Raw genomic sequence first — 22,705 nt, forward strand, 5'->3', positions numbered from 1 at the left:
TCTTTTGTTTCTTTTGGCTTAGAAAATAGGACTTTTAAAACTGTATTAAGTTTATCTAACCTGAAGATGAAATAAAGGCAACAAGTACATAGAAATTGTACTGATTTTAACAAAATACATTTCCCTTCACACCTTAGATTTGTGGGTCTGTGTGTGAAAAAAAAAAAAAAAAAAAAAAAAGGATAATTTTATAATATTGTCCAGATAATGGAACTTATTTTCCATCTTTCATTCTGCTGCAATATTGTACTGGCAGGTTGGACTGACATTTTGTACCTCCCAAACATACACACACCAGTTAGACCTTCCTGATTATCATCCTAACTAGAGGACAGCAGGTTTTATTAGCGAGATGCATTTTTGGTAAATGTGGATGAAAGAATGGTGGAATTTGATTTGTATGGGGATAAACAAAATAATCATGTTTCACTCCAGTGGTTTTAAATCAGCTAGGCAGCCTCTTCTTGCCAGCTCATATCCTGAGCTGTCTTCTGCCGTGTCTCAGAAAAAAAAATGTCATTTGTGAAAGAGTGATGTTAAACAGAGCTATTCGTCTGTGTGTGCACCCCCACCGAACCTGTGGGTCTGGTCAAAGCCAATGAGCTCCAACAGAAATACTTCTGATTGTATTACTATGCCTGGAAAATGAAATGCCTTCCCCCATCACATCCACTGAAAGAGATCTACTAGCCTCCACAAGAAAATACAGGCATTTCCAGTCATCCTTCAGCCTCTGACGGCTGTGTGTGTAACATATGTATTGATGATAAGGTTATACACCATGCATTTGCAGAGTTATACTTCATGCTTGTCTTAAGTCTTCGATGCCAGCATCCAGTGGTTACATAATCTCTCTCTCCCCCTTGTTTTTTTATCTCTCTCTCTCCCTTGTTTTTTAAGTCCTTACTAAGCTTCCAAAAGCTCCAAAACCAGAAGAAAAATAAAAGGTTATTATAGTAAAAAAAAAAAAAAAAAAAAAAAAAAGAGATTTTCAAGTAAGTATAGTAAATCATGAGTACCTGACTTGTTATTTTAGAATGCTTGGTTGTAATTTGTCATTTCTTACCTAAGGGTTCTGAAATTGGACCCATTTTCCTTTATCCCATTTCAAAATTGTTCTCAAATATTTTGATTTCTGGATAGTGGTTAGGCTTCATAATTTACAAACAAAAATCAAGAAATAATACAGAAAGTGGTGTAGAAAATGTATTGGAGAGTAGAGAAAATTAAATCAAAGATGGAAATTACTGGGGTGAGAAAATGTTTAAGTATCTTGGGAAAAAAATACAGAGCACTGGACAGTACCAAACCCTAGCACCTCTTAGTGAAATATTCTGTGACTTGTAACTAGGAAAAAAGATTTAAAAGAAATAACTGTATCAGGTTGATAGGATTTTCCTTTTTTTAATTCATCAGATATTGGATGCTTTCTTATGTTAGTCTGTAGTTCGTAGGTTAAAGAAATGTAACTTCTATGCAGAGACAATAATTTATTTTCTAATCGGTGTCCTAACTGTTTAGTCACCATGCAGCAAACTGTTATTGCTCTGGTTGAAATTATACTAGCAGACCAAGTTACTTTTGTTGTTGGTGGTTTTTCCTTTGTTTTGTGTGTGTGTGTGTTTTGTTTTGGTTTTGTTTTTTAAAGAAATTCCCTTTAATAACAGAGGTAAAACTGTTGAACTGTTGTGTATACACATCCCGGTTCCTGTCCCTTCCCCTGTGTTATACTAGCCCATCCAATGCTGCCTTTGAATCCTTTGGTAAATGGTACTGGTCTTCATCAAGAAGAAGGGAGGTGATGGTAAGCCACCCATATCTCAGGTCTCTGATGAAAGGAAGACACTGATGTTGATGGTGGGGTTTTCTTTCTCTTTTGTCTTGGGTTTACTTGTGTTTATTTGTTTTCATGTTTGTCCAGAGACAGGCAAATAGTTATGGTCTTTATTGGTCCACAATTTCTCATTACATCTTATTTCAGTCTTTGGTATGTTTCTTCTTTGTTCCCTTGTATTTCTGGTAAACTTTTTTCTTTTTTTTTTTTTTTTTCCACACTATTGCGTTTGTGGCCAATACATGATTATTAGTGCATTGTTCACAGTTCTGAAACCTCCAATATAATTTTGGATCAATGCTATGTAGTGGTTGTATCCCAGGGTCACAGATAGTTCTATAGTGTGACTCTTAGTTGCAGAAATATATAAAAAGTATTGTAGCAATAAGCATTTCATCTCACAAGTGCACAAAGCTGAGCTGAAGTGGATCAGGGGAACAGTTACCTGGTTGTCAGACAAGTGCTGCAACAGCTATATGATCTAAATCAAAACTGCAGGCCAGCCAAGACAGTAGACAGGGCTTGAGGCCTTTGCACTGTTCATACAAAGCCCATGGCCAGTCACTGGTGATGTCAATATCAGATTTATAAGGCTATGCTTCTCCCTTCAGTTTTGTAATTCTACCTTACTGAATTTATTCTTCAAGCTGCCTGTTAGGTTTATAGTCCTGTATTCACCGGATCCCTCAAAACTCACAGATTTATTGAAAAATTCTTCAGGTGCATTTCATGCGTGTTATAACTCATACCAGAATCAGCAGTGTTTATTAGAACAGTGAATGTTTTCACCCTGTTTAATGGGAGAGCCCTTTCTCTATTATGGCTGACACGTTTGTGTCATGTTGATGGATGCGTTAAGCAGCATGGGTCAGTGTCAGCCAGGCACGGAGCCCAGCTGGGACGCTGGCTTCTGAGTCCCATTGCGTTTCTGGGGCTCTGCTTGACTGGCAATGGTGAATGGGTTTTGGACCTGCTTTTCTTCTATAATTTTTTGGAGCAGGTCGCAGTTTTAGATTTTCCACCTCAAGATTTTTTTTTCACCCTTCTAAACCTTCTTTTAAGTCTTGGGAAAAGTTAGTGAAGTTCACAGTTCTTTTGTTTCCTTTTCTGGGTATTTTGTGTCTCCAGATAGGTTCTTCACTTTCGAATCAGCTTACCTTTTCTATTTGAATGAAACCATGCTTGCAGTGCTCTGTGGCAGTTAATGCGTACTTTTCTTTTCAACCCTTGTTCTGTTATTTCTTCCAGTGCTTTCCCTGCCTGACTCTTCCACACCCCACTTGCTTCCATTCATACTTTCTTCATGCAAATCTTAAAAGTTCTGTTGCAAATCTCTAGCTTTTTGTAAATATTCTCTGCTGACAGGTCTCTGCTTGACCTTGATGCCTGCAGAGATGAAATCAATGTCACAAGAGTCAAACCAATCCAAGCACTCAGACTAACGTTGTTAAATCCATTAGTCAGTGTGTTAACCTGGAGTTCACTCGTGGTTTCGCTACAAGACTCACTTCTGTCTTCAGTAAAAATGTGCAGTTGTTTCCTGTGCTGCCCTGAGTGCCCTTAATTTGATTTGGGTTAGTGGTAGTGAATTATTTTGGCAGATTACCTCGACTGCAACAGTCTGCTAGATTAATTCAAGCTATACAAGGTACATGGAGAAATCCAGATTTCTGTTAGTTATAGTTCATTCCTATGGCCCATGTGCAAATTCAAGTGTGCTGTCAGAAACATAGATATGGCAATGTACACAACTGAATATGCTGTGTAACTTTTCTGGCATGTTTGTATCAGTAAAATTTCACTTTCATTGCTGTGACAGTATGGATGGTACCATGAAGGACAATTTAGACATGGTCTAAGAGTGAAGTTGTGCATATGTTTTGTGTCTGGCAGGTTCAGACTGCAAACTTAGAGTCGGAGGCTTTGTTCAAAGGAAGACAGCCTGCTGGTATCATTTGTGTTGATTTTTTTTTATGGTATTTGCACATGAGAATGCTCAGCTAAAATTGTGATAGCGCTCTTAGGAGGTCATCTAAGGCAGCTATATGTAAGCAAATATTTTCCCTAAACTATTGCTTTTTAGACTGTACAGAGTAGGAACTTCCTACAAGAAGAGTCCTGAACAGAGAGAAATATAAATCCAGTTGACTTTTTAGTTGCTTTTTTCTATCTCTTATAAATGTTTGCCTGGTGATAGACAGCATGCCAATTTAACAGTGGAATGAATTTAGTCCTCTGACAGCAATGACTTGACAAAAAACAAATAAGAAATCCCACACACTTGAAGTCTCAGGCAGCCACTGGCAGTGGCCAGACTGTCCGCACAACAGATGCAGAAGTTATGGAACTCCTTCTTCCAACATCTCAAAAGTTTTTCTGGGTTTCTCTAAGTCCTACTATATCCACAACTGATAGGGAGAGGATCATTTTCAAAAGCAGTCTCAAGTGTTAGATTTGGACAGTGAATCTCTAGATGGCTTGTAATGGTCGTGGTGCTCATTTTGTCTTGCAGTTTATGTGGATACTGCCATGGTGAAAGTATTATTCAGAAAGGTTTTTTTGTCTGGTGTCCCATGTTGAACAGCTGCCAGCAAGAGATGCTTGAGAAAGGTGAAAGAATCCTTAACAGGCAAATGTGGGGTAATCTGTGTGTCCCTTTTTCTCTTTTTCTGCCACTGGCTCTCATCCTGATCTCCAGTTGCAAGAAACAGCTAAAATCCCGAAGCAGGAGGCTTACCCACCATCTTAAATTTTTTATCATCATCTGCATTAACTCTGGATTCTTAACCACCATATATCTATTTAGCCACCTTTCCAAAAATCTGCAATGTTATAACATATTATGCGGAGCGTTTGGGGCAGGGTAAGCCCTTCACCTTTGGGTTAGGTAAGATGATATCTCTTACAGCCCTTTCAGCTTTCTAAGATTGAAGATAACATGGTTACTTTTCATCTGTTTATTGGTATGTACACTGAGAGTTGAAGAGATGTCCGTCTACACACCACATCACTCAAGTTAAAGGTGGGAAAAGGTATTAGCTTGTACATATAAGCAGCCATTGACTTGGTGCAGTAAGTTTAGTCTGGTTGGCTAGATGCAGTGGCTGAAAGTGTGCTGAAGTCTTTCTAAAGCTCTACTTGCTAGAAATCCATGGTATATTAAATCTGATACTTCACACAACGTCTCTGCCTTACATTCCATCCTGCTACCTGTCATCAGCAGCAGCATGCTAAATACTTCCTTGCTTTTGTGAGGAGGCTCATCGTCATTTTGCATCCTGGGGCTCAAATCCGTCTTTGCAAACGAGTCCTGAAATGAAAAGATCCTTTTGCAAGTAATTCTCAAGAGAGTGGAGCTCTAAAGTAATTTATACTTTCGAGGTACTCGAATAGCAGTATCATATGTTCCTCACTGCTTGGGGAAGCCGGCTATATTTAGCCATTGCAGTCATTCTCTTCTGAGCAAATACCTCCTGTTGTGATAATCGTTGTATTGCATATCTTGGGACTCTTTTATGCCAATCAGTATTATTGTGAGCTTTGCTCCATGGGACCAAACTCATTACAGTGGATCTCATCCTCCCTACTGTCATCCATCTCTGTGTCAATTTCCTGCTGATTTATATCCTTTGTGCCAGGATGTGCAGGGAGGTGGGGTTTGGAGACGTTCCAGTTTTACTAAGAGGTACAGGTAAAAAAGCTCAACTGCTTCATACAAGCAGGCTTCCTCGGGGTCCAGTTCTTATTTGTCAGCACTGAGAGCATGGTTGCACACTCGTTAATGCCAGATCAGTGCGCCTTGTGCTGCCAAGCAGTGGTAAATTCATCAGGGTGGGATGGTGGGCCTGTGACTGTGATTCTGCTGAATTTGCTGCATGCACAGTCTGGCTTTTACCTGTTTTTTTGGAAGCTGCAAGAGGTCAGACAAGACTCAATTCAGCACACGGCTTGCAAACGTAGAGTTAAATAGTGATGCTCTTTTGAATAATTTCCAATTATAGCCATGCTTAATACTTGAACAATGCATCAAGACACAGAGCTCTGATCCAGGAATTGTCACACTGAAATCTGAATTTGTAGTGACACCAAGACACAGTCCTAGCTGCTGATGAACTCTGTTCTTTATGGGAGCTTTACCCCTGCCTTCAGTAACTGATCAGTTAGCTCAGTAGTGCTTTCAAAAATTCATCCCTGACCATTTTTATGGCAGCTGTGCTCTCTGCAGAGCTCATTAATGCCTCTGGCTGCAAGAGGAGCAGAATCATCTCCCTGTGGATGTACCTGTCATGGGCAGTGGAGGGCAAGGAGTTGATCTGTGTCTGGCTGCTTTTAAATGATGAGCTGTTGGGACCAGCTGTGAAAGGAATGGGTCACAGGCCTCTTCTGTGCCTGATCTGCAGGGCTTGAGAGTGTTTTTGCAACGCTGCTGTGGAGAAGTGGATGTGGGCTAAAGCAAAGCAGGTTTTAGAGGAATGAGGGTCAGTGCCTGGTCTGTTGGCCAAGCTGCCAGCCTTCGCATGGATGGTAGTTGCTGCTTTCTCAAGCAGACAGGTAACATATAAAGATATAAGCAGATACATGTAGATAACAGTGGCTTGTAAGCAGAGCAATGGCCATATCTTGATTGATGCCTAGATTTATATCTGGGATGGTGCAACACTGCCTGGCCACACTGGCAGCTCTAAGAAGACCTCTGTACCTTGAATTTGGAAGCTTGCACACTGAGCTCCCTAAATGTTCCCTTCCTTGGTTCTCATTGGAAATGCAGGAAGAGAATGAGACTCTAAAGGCTGCCTGACAGGAGAAAAGGCAGTTAGGATGGAAAATTAAGGACTGAGCACACCTTCCTGCAGCAGTCTGAATACTGGTCTGGGTGTTGCAAGTCCTGAGAGAGAAGGTTGTAGTCTGCTCAAGCAGTGAAACTGACATGAAAATGTCAAAAGCAGCACTTGGTTGATATAATGCATAATCTCTTTGAAAAGGGTTTTTTGGAGGGTGAGGGGTTGGACAGAGGCCTGTATTCTGACTTAGGTCTACCCCATCCTCTACCCAGATCTTCACAAGCCACAGAGCTCCTGTTAATGAGTTATTGAGAATCTTTAAAGTGAATTTTGGAGCACCCTTTGCTGCTGTAAAATTGAAGGCTGAAGAAGAAGGGATGAAAGGGAATCAGACCAAGTTGTTACAAAATTATCACTGTGGTCCCAGGACTGTAAACAGGCTTGACCCCAAAATTAAGTCTTTTAAATAAAAAAATAAGTGCACTGAATGACTTCTTAAATAAAAATGAACTATTTTACTTTACCATTTCTGCATGAGAAAATGTTGTGCAAGCTTCCACTGCAGCTTCTCTGTGGGTGGCAGTAAGAGCTGGGTCAGATGTGCCCCTGCAGCCACAAATCATCATTCTGAGGAGGTGCATTGGCTTATGCAAGCTTAAAAAGAAATACAAAAAGCTGAGAAGTTATGCAGAAAGAAAGAGTATGCCAAATGAAAGTGTATTTGGGTCAGAAAAGATTGTCAGGGGTCTCTAAAGCAGGGTGTAGGCACCCCAGGGGATGCATAAGGAAGTCTCCTGGATTGTAGGAAGAAAATATTTTCTACCACTTGTACATAAAACTTTGGAGAAAAAAAGAGTGCTTATTTCAACTTTACCTTATTATTTTTTAATTTGTTTTCCTGCATAACGTGCATGTATCATTGCAGTAGTCCAAGCATATAATTTACAAATAAATGCACGTGATAGTCAGAGGGGTGCAACATGTCAGTACAACACGGTGCCTGTGCTCAACATGGTGCTTGTGGGCGGAACTGCCTCACTGGGGTAGTGCCTCAGTAAGTGTCAAAGTGGGCGTTTTGGCAGAGATTTATGCATGAAAAGAAGTAACATCAAGTGCACCCAGCCTTTCGGTCTCATTCTACGGCCATCTCTGATCTTTCTGGGGCTCGTGCAAAATTAGTCTCTGGACACCGGGGAAAGCCTGCAGTTCTGATCAAAGTAAACATTGGTGAGAGTTAAGTTCTTAGAAGGTGATGTGTACTGCTGTGGCCATTGATACACCAGAAAATACTGGTTAGCAAGGTGCAGACCGTGCTATCTGCAATTAGAACAGCTCTTCCAGGGAAACAAATAGTGAAACAGGATGAGAGGTAAAGACTTGACTACAGCAGGAGCAAACAGAGAAAGAAGGGGTGCTCATACAAGGAGCAGAAGCCAGGGTGCTGTGAATAAGGAGGTGCTGCCGGGGCTGATCTCACAGGCTATGAGGAACAGCCTGGGAGCAGCTGCAGAGCAGGCAGTGGGCAACATACATGTACACTGGAAGTGCTTTAGCCATAACCAGCGGTTTGCAGCAGAGTGGGCTGCTGCAGAGAGGGTGTGTGAAGCACGGTGTGAAAGCAGGAGCTTCTAGCCTGGCGTGAGCCCCAGGGCAGGGAAACAAGAAATAGAAGCATAGCGTCTGTGCCTCTGTAACATCCCCAGCATGTCTTCTGGAAGGTTTTGGAAGAAAAGGTAGAAATGTCTGCAAAGAATATCTGTTTGTTTTCAGAGGGGAATCAGCTAGACTAAAACAAAGGAATCAAGTGGAGCAAGTGTAAATGATACAAGTGTGGAAGTAGTTTATGTTCTTTACAATCTTTGCTATTTCTGTCTTCCACAGCACAGAAGAATATATAACCCACTCCAACACTGTGGATATTAACTTGTCACTTCTTAGCTTTGCTTTGACTGTTTTTCTTTTGTTTGTATTATCATATATAAATATATTTGAAGAGAGTCGTGCAATAGTTTTTTGGATAGGTCAGTTGTCATTGCTGATATGACAGCAAGAGAGAAACATGAACAAACTAAGGGGAGACAGAAAAGTGGGTATAATTTAAATGCAAGTTGATCTCAAAACCAGGAGAAAAGCTTCTTTTTGTGAGAATAAATACTCTATTGTTAAAAGTGATCATTAATACCAGTTTATTATATGAATGCAATGTATCACATGTAATTAAAAAAAAAAAAAAAAAAAAAAAAAAAAAGTTTGAAAGTCCTTGTGTATACATATCTATAAAGAAAAGAAGTTTTGTACATTTATAAAACACAAAGTTTATATCACTGCAAGCAACAATAGTAAATCAGCTAAGTCTAGAGTGTTTCCTATGGTAAAGATTTTTCAATGGATTGTGTAAGTATAGCTTTACAATATTGTGATTGGGGTGACTACATCTTTCTATGATATATTGGGGATTTTTCAAAACAGGAATGCATAAGTCAATGGCTCTTGGGCAAAAAATAACAGATGGTGGAAACTAGTTCCCCTGCGATGCAAAACACTCTATATGCAGTGTTCCAATTTGCTGGAGAGGATTTTTTCATTTTTAAAGGGCTGATGAAGTAATTCTAATAAATTAGAATAGTAGTATTTTAGAGGTGTATCAGCAATGAAAGGCTATTAAAGAAGACACCGTGTTCTTCATAGTGTTTTTAAAGGGATGCCAGCAAACAGCAGAAGGCAGGATAGGCATGTTTATGTGCAATTGTCAGCTTTTAGTGTTCAGATGACTGTTTAATCATAATTTGACCACGTGCAATTGTGAATCTGTTCTGCTTATTTCCAGTCATCGTCTGTGATACACTTCGTAGGTTCATGTTGTTTTCGAGTGCATACCAATTTATATGCTTGTAAGTGTCTACAAAGTATACAATCAGCTAGTTTACTGTGTATAGTTTAACTGAATGCAATTTGAACCACAGCAGACTCTAAGAAGTAACATTGTGGTCTCAGCTACAGGAATTGGGCTTTTACAATACTTGCTTAGTCTTGCTGTCTTGGCCTTGAAGGGTGAAAATTAATGCATTTTTTTGCCCATAGAGTGCACTCTCTTGTGCTTATTAAATGCCTGGTGTTTACTACTAGCTCACCACAGTTTTGGTTTGAAATTTTCAATGCAGCATTCACCTAGTTTAAAAAAAAAAAAAAAAAAAAAAAAAAAAGAAGGTTTGGAATTCAATCAAAACATGTGACTCACCTGATTTTATTTCCCTCCAGACTATCAGCCTTAGGTGCCCTCTGTTCATTCTGTTCATTCCTGTGCTCATTGATATTCCCACTGTTTCATGCTTACGCTATGACCTTTGTGAACACTCCAAAAGCACTGGTTTCCTCAACTCTTGCAGTAGGAAAGTGGAAGGAGAGAGAGGGGGATCTGGATATTTCCTTGGAGATCTCCATCTGGAGCCTGAGAGTCGCTAGCACCATTCACAAGCCTCTTCTTCAAACAAAGGGGATGGATATGCCATCACTTGCTCTGCAATGGCAGGTGTAAAAGGGAAAGGGCTGTTTGTTTCTTCTCCCTTCAAGTGTCTGTCAGAGCATCCCATAGACTCTTCTTTCACCTTAGCCAGCTGGATTGGTTGGACTGCTTGGGAAAGAAGCCAGTGTGCAGTGGTGCCAGGTAGCAGGGATATGGGCAGATCAGTACTGGGACTGGTTGCATTATATCTGTTCCAGTGCATCTGTTTGTGGCAGCAGGAAAATCCCTGCTAACCAGTTCACTTCCTCCTGCAGTTGAAAAGCTGCAAAACCAGGGCATAACTCTGTTCGTGTTTGCACTCAAATGTGTGCTGGACTGTGTGCTGTGGAGCAGGTGAGAATAGAGGGGGAAAGAGGCACTTCTTAACACTGGGGAATAAAACCACCTCTGTATAAAACTATATCTTGTTATCCTACATTCAAACAGAAATCCAGAGCTGAGAAAATCAGAAGTGATTCAAAAATATTTGAGGGAGAAGCTCTTCTTTAGACATCATCATGTTTTTCTTTCAATGGGCCATGTTTATAAGCTTTGATTAAAAAATAAATAAAAAATTAAGCTGTTCAGACTTCTAAGTCTCATCCTCACCCTGATCCTCCTCGTTCCCCTGCCCATGTATAATTTACACGTTTCTGTTGAGCGTGAAGTGAGATATTTATGTGTTCTACCTGAATTTCACTGGGTAGGTATTTTTAATTACTTACCTTCTGTCCATATTTGGGACTGAGGAAAGTGTGTATGGTTTGATTTGGTTTGGTTTGGTTTTCAGGTTTCAGTATGGTTCTGGTCCTCCTGCTGTGGGTGGCACTGTGACCTTTGGTGACCTGCTTTGTTCAGCACAGCATGAAATCCTGCAAATAAGAGGATGAGTTGCATCATTTACTAAAACAACCCAATTAAAATACAATGAAGATGTGAAGCAGGGGCTTACTTGGACTTAGGCTCAGCAGGGTTGGCATATAAAAAGACTAGGGAGCATCTATTTTTGAAAAACATTTTTAATATCATGATTCCACAAATTATTTCTGTGCATAGCTGTGAAACCCTCTTACAAAATAAAGACCATTTATTTGTGGTTTTGCTGGCACATAAGCAACCAATGTTTGTGGGTTTGGTTTTTTTTTGTTTGTTTGTTTTTTGAGTAGCTAAATAAATTTCAATGGGACTGTTGACAAATGGTGTTGCAGAAAGGAAAAAACAAAAACAAACAAGAGTAGATGTTTTCTGGAGTAAAATATGTGTTTATCTGAATAAGGGAAGTTTCTTTGGACAATTTTTTCTTCATATTAAAATCTGTTCTGCAAAATCCTGAGAAATCTGGGAGGGGAAATGAGAAATATTTTCTACAACCTGTTACACTGATATCCCTTTATTATAGTAGACAGGATTTTCAGGCTTGTGGTTTTCCATCACCACAGAATTTGAGATTGGTTTCATGCATGCACTCTTTCCTGTAGCAGTTTTCTGTCACACATTCAATTGTCCTCTACTTTTGCATTGTCACCCTCTGTATTCCACAACCTTGTTTTCTTTTGCTTTCTTCTTTCTCTTCAAATTCTTCCTCTTTTTTCATGTGTTATGACAAAAGCCTAAGGAGCAGGCAGATCTGTCTTTTTTTCCATTGAAGGTGTCCTGGATTTCCTAAGTGCCTTTCAGTGCTTTGCAAGGAGAGGTACCAAGTGCAATGGAATTGTTTCTGTAGGCTGAAATTTAGTCACAAACCCTTCATGTACTATCCCAAGGATCTGGGAGGTCATAGTTTAATATTTGCTTTCCAGCCTGAGTCTTTGTAAGACTGCCAGCTGTAGACAAAAAGTGTTCTTGACTATTTTTGTATTTTGTTTTTTTTTTGTTTGTTTTGTTTTGTTTTTTGTAGGCTATACAAATGAGACACTGAAATTAGAACTCTGTACAACATTTTAAAACCCACGATCAGCACAGATCTAAGCAGAGAACCCACGTCTTGTGCCCGTTATTAATGAAATCAGTCAACTGCAGTTCTGGGTCTTTAATATGTTAATTTCATAACTACAGACTGCTATATTTTCACTAAACAAATCATGTTAGTTATCTTTGGAATTCAGAGTTCCTTATGTCTACAAACTGTTATCTTATTGCTGACAATACCTGCCATTTTATTGCTATAAATGTCCTTAGAAATACATGGAGCTTTAGCCAGTTAGAAGTACAAGAAATTACCAATTACTTTTTGCATTTATTCAGAGGAGTTTACAAGCCCGGTTAATGTGAATCAAGATGAAGTACCTTCAGGAGGATGAGTAAAGGTCAGAAATAATATTTTTATTTTGCCCAAGATAATGCATGGCTGTTCCATTTAGATTCACTTGAAAGTCTGAAGGGATGAAGTGAGAGCTAGAAAATTAGCATTTTTTAATTAATTGAAAGTTAGGAGTAGGATCAGTCTTGTTAATTGCATGGATAAATTCAGTGAGGTTTGTTTTGCAGACTGCTCAATATTTGTAAAGAAATTCCTAATGAATCTCCATCAGGTTTCCACTTCATTTATCATGCATTGCTAATCCTTCCACAAGAAAGGCAGAAGTGTTATCAGCTGTAGCAGGATAAAAGTTTTATTCATGTGGTTTGCTGATGTGATATCACATTTTAGTAAGTATTACTCAAAGTAACACCGAGTAAATGATACATGGAGCATTTTGGCAAGGAATTCACCAAATGAAACAGATCAACTGTAGTGATACTTGCAGACCTGGAGGGCAAGGAAAGGCATGATGGTTGAAAATAAGGCTTATGGTCATTTTGTTTGGCCTTCTGGATATTAGCACGCATGTACCTGCTATTTACACAAGTATTGGTTTCTACAAAGGCAGCATCTGTTCTGGGGTGAAGCATAACCCTGAAAGAAATTCCAGCCCTGTGGCATGGATGTAAATTTTGTCCTTATCTGGGATTTCACTTTCCTGCCTGCAGTGGGAAGTTGTTTTGAGCTCTGGCTTGCTGACATACCACTTGAACTCTCTTGAAGATGTAAGTGGTGCAGATCCCTTATCAGATAAAAGCATATCAAGTTTATACTGCTGCTTATCACTTAGGTGCTGGACAATTTTCCACATGAACCTCGTAGCAAGCAAAAATACCCCTGAAGGAATTCTTAAAATCTCTGGTACTACTTCCTTTTGTAGATCAAACCCTGCTTTGGGTTTCAGCAGCATGTTTTTAAGAGATTGGTAGTTTATGAATCCTGATGGCTGTTCCTGTAGCTGTCTTTGTAACAAGGTATTGTCAGTTCATCAGTTTAAATACGTAGGTGATATTGTTTGGTGTAAAATGGTTTGCTAATGAGTGCACATATCTTAAAATGTTACCTCTGCAAGCAGAAAAGGGACACCAGAGAAACTGTTCTTCTGGTTTAATACTCAAATGCTGCAAAATTGTCTACTGTGATGGTGAACATGTGTGGGGTTATTTTGTGTATTGGTAGCAAGTTTTTTTGCTCTTTTACCTGCTATCTTTAGTGATATAGAATCTGTTTCTTATCATTGATTCTGTAGAGAAATAGGTAAGAGCACTTTCACTAACATGACGTTTTATTTGAATGGCTGTAGCTTAAGTATAAACCAGACATTTATTCTCTTAGGAAAATTTAAAATATTTTTTTTATTCTGTGATGAGATTTAGATCCTATGCACTGAGCTTCTGTTTCATCTATTCATCCAATCTTCTCAGTGTTCTTGCAAACTAGGAAATTGGGAGTGCTCCGGGATGCAGACGCTTGGCAAGTCTTGAAACTTAAAACAGATGTTCATTTATGATCAGCTAGTAGGCAATCTCTCTGTTAGCAAGTAAAATTTAAGCATGACTCAGACATGCTAGTCAGGCTGTGGCCGTACACTGTCAGCAGTCTGACAGCACATTACTGCTTCTGGTGGCTCTTTGCCTCTCAAGAGCTCTTTGATGATGGGAAGCTGGAGCTCAGTGGGTGTCTTCCCCTTTGTCCAAGCTCCACACATCACCAGTGTTTACATACACTTTTCCACAGACTGAGTGCAGTCAGATCCCAGTGATTGCTTTCCCCGTTGTAGGTCAAAATCAGTGTGTTCTGGCTCTTTGAGACAGCAAATTGAGTGCCAGTTGTCTGGTACCTTCTAATAGTTGCAGAGGTGGTGCTGTTACCTTAGTTTTGCTGTTTTTTATGTGCTCATATCAAACCAGCAGTCTTGTGGTATGCTTGTCTGCCTTGCATCCAAACCAAAACACAAACAAGTCTCTATCCTTACAGAGTTTAGATTTTGGGATGGTTCATGCCACCACACAATGTTGTAAGTAAATACAAAAAATATCTATATTTCAGCCGAGAAAACATTGAACAGCCATGACTGTCTTTTGAAGGTAAATCTTGCTCTTAATTCCTTAAACCCTTTTGTATTCATTCATTAGGTTTATGTTGAAAAGAGCTTTGGGAAAGATTTTTTAACCCTCTGTTATCCTGTTACAACCTGGTTAAAATTACATGCATGTGCATGTCGTGGTTTTTCTGGGGACAGTGAGGTGCCTTTGGACATGTCTGGGGTGAAGCTGCGTAGAGTGGATGTGAGGCTGCCACAGACTGATGTTTGGTCAGTGCTTGTGCAGAGTTGTGATGTGTTTTCTGTCATGTTTTGAGTCTCAAAACTCAGTTTGGTTTCAGTAGCAAGCCAAGGGAAACCTGTACTACTTAAATGCCCAATCAGAACTACAAAGTTTTTGTGCAGGAATTGTCAAATACATTTGAAGTGTTCACAGTCAGGTGGATGGAGTGCTTGACAGGAGTCTGAGATTCATATATCTTGTTTCAACTTAGACTTTGAGTCACTGTGTAACTTCTGGGAAACTGCTTCAACTCTCTCTGGCTCTGTTGCCCCACAAGAAACAGAGGACTCTGCTTTAGACTCTCTGTAAGAGTCAGTGTAATAAGTAATGCTTACAACAACACAGTGCTCCGCAAAGGCTTGGGTAATCATCTTGAGCAGTGGCATTAGTTTGAATTTGTTTTCTTAATTGAATGGGGGTTTGACATACACAGTTTCATGTTTCAGTTGTGCAGATTGATCCTTGATGGACTGGCACAGAAGTTTTAGTGATTTTTTTTTTTACTTGTAAACAGAATCCTTATTTTAATGAGAATGAAGATGTTTATAATTTGAATCCAATTACCCACAGAGGGTTGCTAATTGTTAATGCAAGGTTAAACTAATTTACAAACCACCAAATGCTTGCATTTTAAGTGTCTCTAATTTTGCTATGGAAATACCAGATCTGTGTTCTCCTTATATAACATTTTAATTTTATTTTAAAACAGCATTAGCTGCTGCTGAAAAGATCATGAAACAGACTAGATTAAGAAGGACAGGAAATGCACTCTAGTTTTTTGTGCATTGTCACATCCTGGGATCAAGTGAAAAGTGTATCAATGGTAGCTCTCCTCACCTCATGTCCAAGCAGATTTGGGCTTCTGCAGTGAAGTGATGTCCAGCACATGTCAGTGGCTATACTGGTGTCTTAGTTTTCAGAGCAGATCCTGCATTTCAGGCTGGCAATCTCAGCTAATGTCAAAAGAAACATGAATTGGTATTGATAAAATGAGACAGGTTGAAAACTGTAATAAATGGTACCTGTTCTGGGATTTAGCTCTCCTGATTTTTGATTTTTGTGTTTTCCACTGTTGCCCAGGTACTCGTTATATGCTGTAAAAGTATGTAAGGCCATAATATTAATTCTCACCTACACAGGACAAAGCTTAAAAAACCTACAGGTGGCTTCTGAGAAACGGACTTGCAATTTGTTGATTTGAGCGCTGGTAACACGGAACAATGATGAGGTGTGCTATGTCTGCTGCAGGAGCTAAACCATAAAGACTCAGCAAATGCTAATTTACCCTACATATATCCTTTTTGCTGTGTGCCACATGCTCAAATAAAAAGCTTTAGAGCATACCTGAATGGGGTTTTTAGAAATTCTGCTGGTTAGTAACCTATAAGAAAAGGCCTTTTTTAGAACATTTTTCCTTCCTCTGCTGTTTGACTGTCATTCTTTTTTTTTTTTTTTTTCTTCCCTGGATGGATCCCAGAGGCTACAAAATCTCTTCAGCATGAGTTCTTCTTTCTTTGCTGTCTTTTTTAGTTAATTTTCAATTCACTTACGTATATTCCATGTCTCTGCTTGCTCTCCCAGGAAATGTCAGATAATAACCTCCTGCGCTGTAGTTCAGGGTCTTTCTGAAAATGCGTGTAGGGTAAATGGAGAAAGATGAGAACTACCTAATGTTAATTAATTCACAAATGTAATATCTAATACATTGTTTAAAGAGGCATTATTATGTCTCATAATACCAGAGCTCCAGACTATTAATATTACCTATACTGGGGTTCCTAATTAGTTGGATTAGATTTAACCAGTTCTTTTCTCTTTGGAGTGCTCATGTGTCAGGTGTTAAAAGGTCACAGGGTGTGGGATCTAAAAACCTTCTATAGATTTGTTAGCGTGATTTCCTTAACAATTTAGACAAATTGATTAAAAAAAAAAAAAAAAGTAAAAATAAGAAGTCAATACCTGATGCTGATATTATAGCTGTTATTTTCTGTTGCTTTGGTGAGACACTTGGTACTGTGAAAATGTGTCCAGTGCAGAGATACTCATGGATTATAAAATGGGACAGTCACCTAAACACTTGTTTTACTTCTTACTACGATTGCCCCATTCTTTCAGCAAAAGTGCATTATCTCTGACTGCCTGCAGACTGAAGCAGTAAGGGATTGCTGTGGTCTGTGTTTCACAGTCCTCTGAATCCCTAGAGGACTCATTGCCAGCTGGAGAGAGACAAAAGGTAATGTGCTCCCACTAGGATGCCACTGCTCCTCCCCCTTGCCCTTCTGGAGACTGAGCTGATGAAAAGACCTGCTACGACAAACACAGGCTGGCTGGGAGTTTTCCCACAACGTGGGAATTAACTGGCCTGATCAGGCAACTGTTTGGTTTCGTGTTGCTCATGTCTGACACAAATGTGTCATCACAGAGAAGCTGACATGCAAAATGCTTTCCCATAGGAAATGCAGTTTTTAAACCAGTTTTTCACAAAAAGAAAGAATAGACATGGTGGTACGTATTTATGACATCAGGAGCCCCTTAGCATTCAATTAGGCAATTTTATATGCCTACTAAGAACCTTGAGCTTCTCTGCCAGTCTGTGCAGTTGCTTCATGCATCTGTTGAGAAAATTTCTTAAATTCCTGGGTTACTTGCAGCCCTCTGCTTTTGTTAGGAACACACAGCAATCACAGCTGTTGGAACTGCAGGCAGGGCTTTATGTCATCAACAATGTTATGGAAAATCTTGTTTATTTCAAAGCTTGATCTGGGAAGGCATTCATGAAGGTGCTATGGCATTAACATCTTTACACTAAGCCATTTGAAAATCAGGATCTGCAAAAAAGGTGCTGAAAGTCTATCCCCAGGGCACAAAAAGAGTTTAGTACAGTAAATCTCTGTAAGCGGCTCTAACTGTTTAACCTACTATTCTACCAAGCACCATGTGTTTGCTGGGTTAAAAGCAGAGGCATGTGGCACAAGAGCCATCAGTGTGGAAAGTGTTAAAAAAATAGTGATTGGAATTTTTTTCTACAACTCAAATGGAGTTGGATTAGCTTGTCTTAAAATAATAATAATAATAATAATAATAATAATAATAATAATAATAATAATAATAATAATAATAATAATAATAATAATAATAATAACACAAATCTCTAAGATAAAACCCATTTTACCTCCTAAGTAAAACTGAAGTGTGTTTCGAAAAACAGGCACTTTGAAATTCAGAATATTTGTATTTTAAGAACTGGGATACAGTGTAGCATGGGGGTCTGGAGCCTGTCAGAGGTAACATGTCCTGAGTATTATGTGTTATCCAGAACTGCACTTTTTAATGGCTAAGAGTTCAAGATTAGCACACAGTGTGGCTTCATAGGAGATAGTATAGCTGTGCTGAGCCTAGAACCACATTGCCAAAACCTTCATATATGTTATGTATTTTACAGCTCCGGGTCAAATTATGGAAAGCTGAGATGAAAAACATACTAAGTAGTTCATAGGCAGCAAAACTAGAACCTGCATCACAGTGACATGGAGCTTGGTGCTGGTAGCAACCTGGTGACAGCTGACCCAGCTCCACAGTTCATAGCCTCTGCTGAGCTGCATGCTCTGCTAATTGCTGTTTTTTTTTCCCAGTTCACCTGCTGAGAGCTGGTAGGAAAGCACTGACAGGCATTGTGAACCTCACAGGCTCCATATTCCAAGGCCTGTTGTCACCCTGACACCAGTGAGGCCAAAGAGCTGGAACAAGATGCTGTGCAAAGCAGATTCTGGAAAACACACCGTTTTTTGCCTTCTTCTTGCCCCATGGCCCTGGCCCACGGAGATTCTCATTGTCAGGGAGTTGGTTTCTATTGGAAATGAGGTTGGACCTGCCTGTATGTAGTTCAACACTCAAGTTGCCTTGCATGGAACCAGGAGCTGGACTCGATGATCCCCATCGGTCCCTTCCAGCTCAGGATATTCTATGATTCTGTGAAATTTGTGCTCTTTCTTGATGTGCTCACATTTAAACTGATATCAAATGATTTGCATCTTCATGTGTGTTTCACACACCTGGCAGCTACACGCAGCTTTTCCAGACCTACTTCCCTCCTAGCCTAGGTCACTACCTGTTCCTCTTTCTTAAATTGTTTACATCAGCTTCTTGGTTTGTTACCTCATGTATGCACAAAAGCACACACATTCTCAGTAAAGGTTCTCTGTGTTAGTCTTCTGTTCTCTCCTTTCCTACGTTTTGTGCTGCAGAGATTAAATGTCTTGGCGCAGAGTGTTACAAGACTATGTTAATTAATGTAGCCAGTAGCCTGAAGTAATGCTAAATGGATGGGGGGTTGTGAGCTAATGTGCTAATTTATAGCAGGCCAGAAAGTCTTTATAGTATTGGCCCAATCCTTCGCTGTATTCTTGTTGTATATGCTTATCTTTTGGGTACATGAGCCGTGTTGTCTTCTCAAGTAGTTTACATTTCACGCAGATAAACATTGATCACGTGTACAGTGAATGTATGATAAGCATGTATTTTAAAGCGCAAGTTCTCAACTCAATTACCACCACCTCTGGATTCAAAATACACTGTAGGCAGGTTAGTAGGCTGGAAATGTATTTTACAATATGTTCCGGTGAAGAAGCCTTTGCTTGAAGGAGGATTGTTATTCAGGAAAACAGTTGTATCCCTTATTGCTCTTTGCTCTGTTGGTAATGTATTTGTGATCTGTCTGTTACTTGCTTTTTTTGCTGCAGAGGGAATGCCTTCTCACATTATTTTGTACTGCTACAAGTTAGACCTTTGTGCTCTGTTTTGTCTATATCTATGGTCTGATGTGTCAGTGCTCCATGTTATGAACCTTGTTATGTTAAATGTGGAGTTTGCAAAAAGACAAAACATACTGAAATATCTTCATCTTTTCTTTTTCAGAATAATATATTTTTGAACGGTGCCTCCCCAAGAAGTGTGATGAGAAATGGCTTTAGGAAACAACACCCAGAGAAGTTACTCCATCATCCCCTGTTTCATCTTTGTTGAGGTGAGTGCAGCACTCAGTTGACTCAAAAAATAACCATTGGGCAGAGAAAGGCCTACACAGAAGGAAGCTCTGCCCTGCAGAAGTTGAGTCGCTTGTTGGTCGTATTTTTTGTCAGGATGAATGCTTTCTTATTTGATAACCTTAATACCCAACATCATGCTCAGTAGCATCGAATCCCCCTGAAGACTGTCCTGTATGACATAGGTATGACATAGGTATGATCTTACGTAGATGAAGATGAGGTTAGGTCTGAAGTAGATGCCATGTTTTCAACTTGCCTCCATCCAATTTGCTGGCTTTTCCTGTGGTATTTGGTGGAGAAGGAGATAGCCGCAGGTGTAGGTCAGCAAGTGACTACTCAAATCTCCTGTTCTCTTCAGACCTGCTACCTTAAGGTATCACAAGGACTAGACATTTAGATAAATGTCAGATCTCACAGTCTAATGGTTCATACGCTTAGGAAGAAATGCTCAGCTCCATTTTCAGTTCAGCTGCAACATAAAATGTAGGTGAGGCAAAATAATCCTTCAAGTTTGATGAAGGAGCCAGCTAGCACAAGGTCTGTGAATTGATGATCAATGAAGTTACAGGAGTGAATGTTTCCACAATGGAATATGGCTCTACATCTTTGTTAGGTGTAAGTGTTTTCTTTTTAAATTAGCTCATTATTTTACTCTGTAGAATTGACTTTTTTGTGTTTCTTTTCGTTACCCTAACACTATCAGACTGCCCAAAATCAATATTGAAACCAATAAATATTCAACTGGTATATAAAAGGCAGTGAGGGCTTTCTCAGCAAGGGTGTACCTCTGGGTTTGCAGGGAAGGTGAAAACTTCTGCCAGATTTTGATAGAGATTGACATACCTGCTTGTGACTGCCTATCCATAGAACTACCTCTCTGACATAGATTTGATGTAATACTCTCCTTTTGGTCCTAATTATGGGGTGACTCATGCTTATTGACAAGAGAACCACTGAGAACAGTCAATAGACTAACTGTAATGCTGGATGTCCTGTAAGACTTATTTCATTCCCGCTGAAATCTTGGAGAGGTTCTTGTGTGCTGCTGCAGCAGGTGCAATGGGCATTGAAAATGGCTGCTTTTCAGAGCTCCTGAATGCTGATCTTACCTCAGGGAGATGGAAAAAGCATGCACTGATATCCAGGACCTCTCTAACCCTTACCTACCTGGAGTCCCCTTCTTGTAGGATCTTCTTCAGACAGGAGGTAAAGTTTCCTTACACATATTCTCTACTTTCTCTACTACCAGCTTAGCCCCAAAAGCAGTCAGAAGATCCATGGGTGTTTAGTCTGAAGTCAGTAGTGGTTTTCTTTTTGACCTGAAAGGGTTGTGGTCAGTCCTCACTTACAGGAGGAATCTGACCGATTGGAAGATGAGGATGAAGGAAAAGCATAACAAAGAGTGGTAAAGGTTGGCATTGCCAGATGCAGCTGTCACAGTTGCTGTTGCGAAAAGTGGCTGTTACCCGACACTACATAGGACCCTTAGGGATCCTTGGATGAATGAGGACTGACCATGGCTTTGCAGTTACAATTACAGATTTATTATTGCACCAAAAATAAATAAATAAATAAATAAATAAATATATATGTCAAGATAGTTACACAGTCTTTTCAGTTACACTTAGATAGACCCTCTGCAGATTGGGTTATATTAGAGTCATAGAATCACAGCACACAATATGATCATAACCTAGATTAAGGCTTTACAGAAAAGTCGTGAGTCAGTCACTCACTCCTTGGAGGAAGAAAACAACAGTGGAGGTGTCCCTGGCCACTGGGCAATCGCATGTTTTGCCATCCAGCAGCAGTTCCAGTCTAAGTCCCACTCAGTCTGTAGCTGCTTGATTTTACAGACAGTGCTCCCTGTGCCACTGCTCTTCCCTGTTCCAGGACGGGCATCACCATCCTCTGGTCACCCAGCACCTGTGTATTGATAACACTGATGGGTTTAACCACCCTGCCAATCAGTGCTCCCCCTACCCTCTCAGTGGCTCAGCACTTGGGTCTTGATCTCTTTATCACTATGACTGTGGGTGTCCCCACACACAGTGGGTGCCAGAGAGGGGAAGAGAGAAGCGGGCAGAGGTGTTCACTGACAGCCCGCTTACATATTGTGGATATTTGCCTTATTGCTGGTTGTGCTGACCCTACTGCCAGGGGTCAGGAATAGGGAGTACCAGTCACACCAGCTGAGCCTTTCAGTGCTTCACAAGGATTTGTCATTGATATAATGTCCAGCTTTCTGGGGAATCTCTGCCTCCCTTCCCTGAGGAAACTGAAAGGCTCTTCTTACTGAGAAACGGGTCACTAGTTCATCCCATCAGCTAGAGGAAGAAAGGTTAAAAATGGTGAACAAACAGCAATAAGCTCAGAAGAAACACAATGAACACCACCAGAAATAAGATCTCTCAAATTTATTGCCTGAAGCAAGCTGTTCTGAAGATTTTTAATCCTCTAAATGTAAGAATGATGAGCCCAGCTGACAGTGTGTGACAGAACTATAAATTGTCCTTCCTGTAGACAAGACTGACATGAACACAATAAATCATTTGACAGGAGGAAAAGATTTCTTCACCCTCCAAGTATACTTTACTTGTCCTTTCATATATTTGCCTTCGTTATTAAAGTGTAATTTAAAATGAAAAATCAGTCAGAATCAGAGAGGTAGTGTCCAAAAAGATGTTCGCTCTGCTATATTGGGTGAAAACATGTGTTTTCCCTGCCTTTTTGTCCACAGCATAGATTTTTAATGTAGCACTGTTGGAACTACACATTCATAGACTTTTATCGGGCATTGTAGCATTAAACAACAGGAAATCTAATTTCCTGCAGGGAATGCAGAGATGATTGATAGTAGCCATTCTGTCTGAAAAGCCCCTGTAAATCTTAAAACACACTGAGAGCACTTTTC

General features: G+C 39.9%; 1 protein-coding gene across 2 annotated transcripts in view; it reads left to right on the top strand.

Moving 5' to 3' along the window:
- Positions 1-22,705, top strand: part of PLPPR1 (phospholipid phosphatase related 1) — a 131,202-nt gene that overhangs the window by 40,962 nt on the left and 67,535 nt on the right. For both annotated transcript variants that reach the window (XM_032205908.1, XM_032205909.1), the window contains exon 2: positions 19,661-19,769. In XM_032205908.1, the coding sequence (XP_032061799.1) occupies positions 19,707-19,769 (63 nt within the window). In that variant the 5' untranslated portion in view covers positions 19,661-19,706. The remainder of the gene's footprint in view (positions 1-19,660; positions 19,770-22,705) is intronic.

Source organism: Aythya fuligula, chromosome Z, assembly GCF_009819795.1.
Source record: "Aythya fuligula isolate bAytFul2 chromosome Z, bAytFul2.pri, whole genome shotgun sequence".
Taxonomy (NCBI): Eukaryota; Metazoa; Chordata; class Aves; order Anseriformes; family Anatidae; genus Aythya; species Aythya fuligula.